The 10,330-nt window shown below is 35.1% G+C and overlaps 1 protein-coding gene across 2 annotated transcripts; it reads left to right on the forward strand.

Annotated features, from left to right (window-relative positions):
- Positions 1 to 126: 126 nt before the first annotated feature.
- LOC131938617 (protein smoothened) lies at positions 127 to 9,230 on the forward strand. Of its 2 annotated transcripts, none has more exons than XM_059296719.1 (13): positions 127 to 178; positions 1,031 to 1,559; positions 1,734 to 1,878; positions 1,995 to 2,207; positions 2,592 to 2,764; positions 3,223 to 3,442; positions 4,050 to 4,173; positions 4,292 to 4,384; positions 4,880 to 4,988; positions 5,603 to 5,788; positions 5,992 to 6,128; positions 6,602 to 6,739; positions 7,479 to 9,230. In XM_059296719.1, exons 2-13 carry the CDS (start codon positions 1,171 to 1,173, stop codon positions 8,786 to 8,788), a joined length of 3,237 nt encoding a protein of 1,078 aa, XP_059152702.1. In that variant the 5' UTR covers positions 127 to 178; positions 1,031 to 1,170; the 3' UTR covers positions 8,789 to 9,230. The 2 variants fall into 2 exon arrangements, with proteins under 2 accessions (XP_059152702.1, XP_059152701.1); XM_059296718.1 differs by lacking the exon at positions 127 to 178 and adding an exon at positions 339 to 410.
- The last annotated feature ends 1,100 nt before the right edge of the window (positions 9,231 to 10,330 follow it).

Consider the following 10,330-nt stretch of genomic DNA (forward strand, 5'->3'; position numbering starts at 1 on the left):
TTTTTTTTAAAGTAATGAAACGCACATTCAAAATTAAAAAATTCAGTTAAAATATAAAGCTCCTCAATAAATCATCTACACAAGTGCCTTTCCCCCATCCCGACCTTCTAACCAAAGGCTAACGGGTTAGTCCTACATCTTCTTGCTGAAGCTGCACAGTGTGTACACAGCAACACAGGTAAGCGCGCGAGTAGGGGGGGGGGGGGGTATAAAGAAAGTTAAAAATTAGGCAGGGGTGCGTCAAAAAAGATGGCCGACTGCTCTTATACTACCTAAACTTTTCATCCAAAATTTATTTCAAAGGAAATAGTTACAGTTCTAGATCTAGAGATTCTCTAGATCTAGAATCTAGATTCTACTTTGTCTAGTTGATGTCGATCGATTCTCTGTCTTAAAGAGTGTCTTCTTGTGTAAGATTTAAAAAAGATAAAAATAAATTAAATGTTTTTTTATTTCAGTCTAAAATCTAGAATAGATCTAGATCTAGAATCTAGATCTAGAATCTAGATCTAGATGTCTAGAATCTAGATCTAGAAATCTAGATCTAGATCTAGATAGTTACTAAACTTAACTAGATCTAGTTAATGTAGTTACATAATTAATTAATATTAATTAGCATAAGCTTTAAAAAACTGAAAACTGCATTTCCATTTAAACTTCAAATAAAATAAAATTAACTATAGCAGTGTTGTGTGAATGTTTGTGTAGTGTGTGTAGGGGTTGGGGGTTTAAGTAATAAGTATGTTTCAAATTTAATATTAATTTGTATTATTATCATTTATGTGTGTGTGTGGGGGGGGGGGGGGGGAAGTTATTGCCTCCTCCAGAGACAACTAACACACACTGGTAGTCATAATTTGATTTAGAATAATTTAGATCTAGATTTAAGTATTGCTGGACATTCACAGTTATTTGTCATTATTTGAATAAGTTTTGATGTTTAACTTTTGATTGACAGTTGTTTAAATTGTAGGCTAATGGAATTAAAATAAAGTTCCTTTTTTTACACTTAACGTTTTTATATTTCCAGCATGAAAACACAGAAACCATATTAAGGCAGAATGATATTAAACAAGTTTTACGTTTCACCAGTCAGCAAATTATCAAAGCACGATTCCCATATCATGATATTTTGCAATGGATGAGTGAGTACTAAGAACTGCAAAGACAATGGGCTATGTGACTGTAAACTATCATCACATTAACATTCCAAGTACAAGATGGATTTCAAATTTTGTATTAATCAGTTATATAAAGTGCCTTCTTCTCACCAGCGTGCCAAATTTATCTTGGCTGGTACAAGCCCAGCTTCTGGGAGGTGTTCAAGTAAATCTAAAATGCTACAGAAATATAAACCTTACTGGTGGGTGTCAGCCGCTGACATCCAAATTATGTATGGGCACTGCTCTGCCTTTTACGCACACTTCCATTTCTTTGGTTAATGATTCCCAGACACTGGATGACGTTTATGAAAAATTGAGGTTATGGAGTGGTCTTCGGAATGTGCCTCAGTGCTGGTCTGTGGTTCAGCCTTTTCTATGCTCCGTTTATCTTCCAAAGTAAGTTCTTTTTTTTAATAAGCCTAGTTAATAATTTTTACTATTTTGTTAATTAAATAAGACCTTCTTCCTTAAAAATTTGATTTTTTTAGTTTCTAGTAAATAGTCTACTTATTTGGATATTTGAATGAATATTATTATTAAGAATAAAATTATTTTCTACTTTTTATATAGATGTAATGACACCATTGGATTGGAACTTCCTAGCAAGGAAGTATGTGAACGTACAAGAAAACCATGCCAAATTGTCCAAGAGATTAACAATGGCTGGCCAGATTTTCTGCGCTGTGATCACCCTAACTTTGTGTCTGGATGTGGGGTTAGTGAAGAATTGTTTAACTCACATTATATTTCTGTTTTAAACTTTTAAATACTGTATATTCATATATAATTAAAAACTGCTACAAATAATTTTATTGTTTTTTTCTTTTGCAGCAAGAAACTTATGATAAATTGCCTTTTAACACTACTGGCAAATGTGAAAGCCCATTAGTTCGCACAGATGACCCAGGTAGCTGGTACAATGATGTGGATGGGTGTGGTGTTCCGTGTGATAACCCCTTGTACACAGCACAGCAGCATAATGAAGTTCACATTTTTGTTGCAGTGTTTGGCTCCATTTGTTTGGCATGCACACTCTTCACTGTAGTAAGTTTATCTTTACCCATCTTTAGTATATTAACAACTTCCACAATAGTAAGATTATCTTTATCCATCTTAATTTTAATATATTGACATTTTTCTAAAAATCTTTGGATTTAGTATTATTTAAATTTAGTTACACTCACTCGATAAGGAAAACATTTGGTTTAGAAAATATATAGTGTTACTACCAATTTAATTCTTTTTATAACTCAAATGCTAGGGATATTCACTTTAAAGTGTTTGCTTTTTTATTTTTAAAAAAACCTCTTTATTATTTTTTTTTTAAATAAAGAAATTTCATGATGAAGATCTGTAAGTAATTTATAATTGGATGATGTAGAGTATTAAGTCGATTTTTTTATATGATCATTGTCTTTTTACTTTCAGCTCACATTTATAATTGACTGGAACAATGCCAATCGTTATCCCGCCCTCATTCTGTTCTTCATCAATGCTTGTTTTTTCCTGGGGAGCATTGGTTGGATGTCCCAGTTTGTAGGAGATGCTAGGAGGGATATTGTTTGCAGAAAGGATGGAACTGTGCGAAAAGGGGAGCCAAAGTAAGTGAAGTCTACTTTTATTTTAATGTAAGGCATCATATAGGTTTTTAGCCGTTCAGTTATGGTTTGGTTTAGAAAAATTGTTAAGTGATCTGATATTCATCATCATCTTTCCCAGGACACAGGTCCACTATAAAAATCTCTATCCACTTTTACCAATCTCTGGCAACTTTTTTTCCAATATTAACATTTAATATTGGATTTCCTTTTTTAAGTCCACTGAAAGGATGTGATTTAATTACATTCTTTTTAAATTTGTTTACAAACTTTTATGCATTTATATTAGCTAAGTACAAGCTGTTGGAGTAAAGAAGTGTCTAGTTTCTGTAAAAGTATATTATCATTATACAATATTGTATATAATATATATTTTATCATTATTTTTTTAATAGTCCCTGTTTCTGTGAAAAAGTTGGATTGGATTAGATTGACAAAAATTTAATGCACGTTTTCTCTAGGTCCAGTGAGAGCATATCCTGTACTGTTGTTTTCATCATTGTCTACTACTTCCTGGTTGCTGGTGTGTCCTGGTTTGTCATGTTGGCGTATGCCTGGTACCTGACCTTCACAGCCCTGGGGACACCTAGAGACACCCTGCATTCCAAGACGGCCTACTTTCATCTCATCAGCTGGTGCCTGCCCCTTGTCCTTACAATTATATGCCTGGCCATATCAGAGGTAGTGTGATGTGGATTGTCCATAACAAAAATGTGTAGGCACAGAGAGAGATTGTGTTAGAGTAGCCTCCCCTTGAAAGTGGTGTGCTAGCTGGACAAAGTGTGTGAACGAGGCAGTATGTGAAGCAATGTGGTGTGATGTCAACATCTTATACCTACCCGTCAGTTTTTCTTCTTGTAATGTGTTTTTGTGTTTGTCCGAAAAAGAAAGTAAAGTTCCCTTTTGAACCTAACAGGACGGAGTGGTCTAGCGGTAGAGAGCTGGACTGCTAACCTGTAAGTCTCGAGTTCGAATCCGGGTTCAAGTCAGTAGACCGTCCCTGAGTCCAACCAGCTCTGATGGGTACCTAACTCACGTTACGGAAAGTAAAGGTGGCTGGGCATAGTGCTGACCACACTATCTCTTCATATGCCGAGGTCACAGAAACAAGTGAACACTTCTTCACTTGCCCTATAGACCGTCAGGTTTGAAAAGGGAACTTTACTTTACTTACTTTGAACCTGACAGTCCATAGGGGCAAGTAAAGTAGAAAGGGTGACTTATATCATTGAAAATGGCTAATCTATGAAAGATGTTTGAAATGTTTATTTTCCTTTTGACACTCAAGGTTGATGGGGACTCTGTGAGTGGCATTTGTTTTGTTGGAGGCTTCAACCATGGCATGAGAGCCTTGTTTGTCTTAGTGCCTGTTGGTCTGGTCATTGTTGTTGGCACTTTCTTTCTGCTGAGAGGTGAGGAACTAGGGCTATCATCATTAAAGCAATACAGATCACCTTTACCTTTAATCAAGTCTTTTTAATTTGAAATTTTTATTTTTACAATGACTATTTTTCCATTAATCTTTTCTAGGTGTTTTTACCTTGATTAAAATTAGGAAAGAAGCACCTGTATTCATCCCTGAGAAAACTTTCTCCAAAATACGAGACACAATACTAAGACTTGGTAAATGTTATTTTCATTTTATTTCTCGCAGGTCCTAAACCAAATCAAAAGATGCTAAATAAAACATTTACTTTTCATTTAGAGTTTTCTTTAAAGTAAATCACATCTCTAGAGTATTCTTAAAGTAAATCACCTAATATAGTCCATGGGTCAGATAAAGTAGAGTTCATCTGATTCTCACAACTCAGCATTATGTGGTCAGGACTATTTCCAGCCTACTTTACTGTCCCTGGCTAAGTAGACTCCCAGATACCCTACAGACTATTGTGTAGGAAATAAACTTGAACCTTTTATGAGAGTAATCATGCACTTTAGTGCTTGACCACATTAATAATATTCCTTTTATTTGTTTGCTGTTATTTGTTTTACTAGGTATAATATATATTTAAAACATGTATGTGAATGCGTGCCTATATATATATATATATATATATATATATATATATATATATAAAACAACTAATTTTATAAACTGTATTACACTTTTCGTTAAAGGTATCTTCACAGCTGTGGCATTAATTTTTGTGTTCATTACCTTTGCCGTCCATGTTTACATTTTTGCCAATGAGGACAGGTGGAGGTCAAGCTTTAGAGAGTACATGTAGTAAGTACAACTCTATTGCTGCTTAAAAACATTCACTTTAATGGATCTTTTTTAAGTTTTCATAGGACAGTATAGTATGATAGAGTAAGTTCCCTTTTCAAACCTAGGGCAAGTGAAGTAGAGTTCACTTGTTTCTGTGACCTCGGCATATGAAGAGATGTCCAGCCGCTTTTTCTTTCCCTAACGTGAGTTAAGTACCCATCAGAGTTGGGTGGACTCAGGGACGGCCCACTAACTTGAACCTGGATTCAAACTCGACTTACGGGTTTGCAGTCCAGCTCTCTACCGCTATACCTCTCCGTTCCTTAGTATAGTATGATATTGAATTTTATTCTTCTGGTAATGCCGTTATAGTCATAGCTAGAGCTTGGCTTAGGATAAGAGCCATGATACCAACAAAAACAGCTTGCCTGTGTTTTACCAATTAAAAATATCCCTATGGGTAGCAGGATATCTCATGAATCTCAGCAGTAAGGTTAATTCAATTTTATTTTATACATTTATATTAATTGACATATTTTCCAACTTTATAAAATAGATTTAATTAAAATTCATTGTGTTTTAATGTAAGTCTTTTTCTGTATTTGTAAAAACATATGTTTTGAAATCACCAGCTGTGTAGCTAATGTGTCAGTATCAGCTGTACACACTGGGTCCCAGACACCCTGTGTTATCAAAGATAGACCCAGCCTAGTTGCAATGGAGATCCACATTTTTGCATTCTTTGGTGCAGGCATTGCCATGAGCTCTTGGTCATGGACTAAGGCTTCTCTCTCAGCATGGGAGAGGTTTTTCAGGTGGTAAGTAAATCTCCACTTTTTAAAGTTTAATAATCCCTACTGAGTTATTTGACTGTTTATCTCTCACAGTAAGGAAGAGGTTTATTTTAGATCAGTATTTATTTACTAATACATTACCTTGTGCTTTCTGGAAATATTCTCTGTAGATTAAATAAAAGTACTCTTATATAAATATACATAGTTATGTTTTTTTTGTGGTTAAGGATATTTCACAAGCCTTCCAATAAACCAGTCAAGCTAAAGAGACACAGAATGATTGCACAAGCTTTTGAGAAAAGGAAAGAAATTAATCAAGGGAGAGTATCCATTAGCTACAGAAGTTCCCATGATGACCCATTGGGTAATTGTTCTTTGTTTATTATTATATATTTTTACTTTCTCGTATATACGAAGTATAGAGAAAGTATTGTAATCGTGCACAAAAATCACTTGAAATTTTAACAATTTTCACCGTATTACACCTCAGTCCTTCATCACATCCGAAGTATTTAAAATGGATTAAAAATCATGTCTATAGCCCAATTCCCATCCCCTGTTGTTTTATATAAGAATATTCGAGAAAGTTTAGGGGAGATCACTCCCGGTTTATTATAACTCAGCACATTGAATCCATGTGATCAAACTTTGGTGATTTCAACAAAAGACAGCTTTCTAAAAATAGTATTTTCTTTACGAATGTTGACTAACCTTGGTAACTTGAATAATAAACCATGTTGAGAACAATCAGAGTAGTAGTTTACTTATCAACAACTAAGATAATATACTATTGTATTCCATGTGTAATAACCTTCAAATTATTTCTTGGTCCAACAGGTATGAAGTTTGATCTAAACAGTGGCAGTGATGACGAGCTGTCGTCCAATTTTGCCATGGCCATGCCAAAGCTTGTCTGTAGAAGAGGTGGGCTGATTTTCCCAGTGGCTGGGATGGGTAGGAGGTACTCAGACTCAGGTAAACAAAATTTATATATTTTTTTTAGAAAACATAAAGACCTCAGGGGGAAAAATGGTTGTCTGATAATTCAAACTCTAAAAATCTGGTGTCACTCTATTACTTCGACAATATGCAAGTGAAAACCCAGTACTATAGCTCTGTAAAATCTCGGGCAGATGAGGCTCGTTAGCTGGGGACAGCCACTCTTCTGGGAGAGACAACTCCAAAATCAAACAACTGCTGCCTTGTAGTTTGTTCTTGGTTGGACAAAGGCTATGGAAGCAAATCCAAAAAGAAAAGCAGGCTGAAATCGGAGTCAATGGCCTCAATGGCGCATAACCAGTTGACAAATAATCCTTAATTGTGATGGAAGCATGGTCGAGTCGGCAAAGCTCATGGTTGATAAATTCGAAAAAAGTCTCGAGTTTAAACCCTCTGGCAGATAAAGCTCGATCCCTCCCAACGCTAAAAAATTAAGAACAAAGAAGAAGAAGAAGTAGCTCTGTAAAATAATTTTTAGAGATGGGATATATTGGGATAACAAATGCTGCTAAATGTTTCAAATTTTTTTAGTAACTAATAGAATAACTTGACAACTGTAGTTTATCCCCTGTAGTCCTCATATGATGTCCTTGTCTATTAACCTAGTTTGGGTTGTTTAAATTTTAATCCATTACTTATCATTTCCCTAAATCATATTCACAGAAGACTTTTTTTTTTAAAGATGTAATACATGACTAATATTAAATTTTCACAGATGTCCAGTCAGTTATATCTACTCGAAGAGTGTCCAGGGAATCACTGGTTGAGTTCAGAGAGAGACAGTTTTTCATCATAGAACGGGACGAACTGCCAAACAGGCGCGGGAAGAAAAAGAAGAAAAAGAAACGGGGCAAGCTAAACCGGATAAAACCGGAGGTGGGGCCGATGTTTTCTGGGTTCAGGTTTGGCAGCGGAAGGTTTGGTAAACCTAGAAAGGGCAGCGACTCTTCTGCATTAAGTCAAATGTCAGGACGCAGTGTTCGTGTTTCTATGGAAAGAAACAGCATTGAGACAATCTCGCTGCAGTCTAACATCCCTCCAGATACAATACTACCTGCAGTGACAAAAGTGGAGAATAGAGGGGCATCAAAAAACCCAAGAATTACGCCATATTTGGAACTAGGCCCAGGGAAAAGGGAGACAAATTTTTCAATATTTACTGCAAAAAACAATATCTACGCCGGGTCGGGTGTTGCAGCAAAGTTGAGAGAGATAGGAGAAACCAGTATAGATTCCAGTATGAATCCATCATTGCCTGGCGCGCCAGAGGAAAGCGTGGTCTCCGTGAGTAAATCCGAGAAAAGCTCTCCTCAAAAACAGCAGCAGTTAAATCACCAACAGTATTACCAGGGTCAGCCCCAGGAGGAGCAAGATAAGGGAGAGAAGCCTGTTGAAGTGAAGGAACAGCAGTTAAAACAGCAGGAACCTAAACAGAAAAAACAAACAGCTTCGGCCTCGGTGTCTAAAAGTAAACACAAAACACAGAAGATCACGGTTGAGACTCATCAGGTCAGAGAAGGTGTGATTCCGCTGCATTCGCTGATGGCTGATATTTCTGGTGGGAATTGGGGGGTGCTTTTGGGGAAGAGCGGGTCAAGCTCCGGGTCTGATGGGGGTGGTGGTGGTGCTAGTGCTTACATGAGTGGGGGAAGTGCTTTCATGGGAGGGATGAACCCTTACATGGCTGGTGCTTATCCACCCATCCCACACATCAATGGAAATAATCCATATGCTGGGATGCATTATCCAGGTTTTCCTTACATGGGTGGCATGGGAGGTGCAAGCCCTTATATGGGAGTTCCCAGCATGCAAATGGGAGGAGCTAGACCTAAAGTGAGGGACCAATGGGGACACTTTCCATATTATCCATCCAATCAGAAAGCGTACAATAATTATACTGGTAAGAACCAAGAGAGGAGAGTGTTAAGAGAGAGACAAAGAGAACGTGAAATGCGCAGGCCGAATCAAAGCTATATTAACTCTACATTTGATATTGAAGATGATATTGAATCTATTTCAGCATAAAGTAAGATAGCATTTTTTGATTGGTAAAATGTGCCTAGTGTGGGCAGACTATAGCTGAAAAATTGTTTCATAATAACTCAGGAAAATTAGTTTTATTGTAAGGTTTTAAAGTTTACAAAGAATTATTATGCTTTGTAGAATTTGAGTAATTTTATTGAAATTTGTGTTAAAACTAACCTCAGTAGTTAGCAAATATCCAGATTTTGTTTCACAGGGTAAGAAAGTCAACTATTAAAGGGAGCTAACTCTAATTAACAGAGTTATTGGGAGTTAGTCTTAATTCTAGTCAATGCAGACTTAACAGAATTATTGTTTTATGGTTGTGGATTGCTTGTAAAGATTCTGTATGTTCAAAATAGGCTACCTAGCCACTATTATATTTTATTTACTGATATATTATACACACTGATATTATCAGTGCTATGCCATTTACAATTTCATCTTTTTTTCTCTCTTTCTTTCGTGTTCATTCACATATTAATATTTTTAAACAACTTTATAATGCAAGTGTTCATTTTTTTAAATAGTGTTTTTTTAATTGTTTTTTTTCTACATGCCAGTCTTAGAGTAGTTAATCTTACTCTACTCAAATCCAGGTCACACTACAAAGCAGAATTTTTTGATGTAGCATATAATTTTTTACATATTTATCCAATATTGGCATTATTTCATCAATTTAATTGAATCTCAAAGTAAGCAATGGCAAAAGAAAGCATAATATGATTTTACATTCATGCTGTTTAGCCTTGTAATTGTTGTGTTTTAACCAGTTATCATAAAGTGCCCTTTTTTTAAAAAAAAAAGATATATTTGCATGTCCCTTTTTGTTATAAAAATATATGATTTTAATCAGTATCTTATAATATACATGTATATATGTGTATATAAATGAAAATGTACACACAAATCTGGCAGCAAATCAACGTTTTTAGATTTCATTTTATGAAGCATAATCTCTAATCAAAATTGTCTCTATAAAACCAGGTGTTGTGTTCACATTATACCTTACTTATACAAAAGAGTGTTCTGTATTTTAGCCTAACACATACTTTATACAGTTCAAGTATGTGTTTTGTATACTCTTTTGTGAGCCTAAAACAGATTTATCTACAGCATATGTACTTACCTATTTTTGGATAGTAATCTTAACACATACAGTATCTTCTGCATACTCATTTTAAATACATATCTCCAATATACGTTTATTTATTAATATTTTAGATATGTGTCTTGTTTCATACTCAACTTGTACCTGCAGAGTATACAGTACCTTTCCCCTAATCCAGGGCCGTGCCTTATAATTTTAGTTTTAAAATTTATTTGATAAAAATAAATTGTGTAAAATATTATTTGTTTCTGTTTACACCTTGTGCCTTTAGTGGTTATTGCCTTAGTCCTATACTTTTAACATACAATCTTTTGATATTACTGTTAGCATACCCATGTTTTGATGCTAATTTGTTTCCTAGTTATCTTAACATATGTTCTTTTGTAATGAAAATCAAATTTTTTTGTTTGTTTTTTCCTGTTATGTTTAGGAAA

The sequence above is a fragment of the Physella acuta genome, unplaced genomic scaffold, assembly GCF_028476545.2.
Source record: "Physella acuta isolate Inbredline_101_S28 unplaced genomic scaffold, ASM2847654v3 ptg000252l, whole genome shotgun sequence".
Lineage (NCBI taxonomy): Eukaryota > Metazoa > Mollusca > Gastropoda > Physidae > Physella > Physella acuta.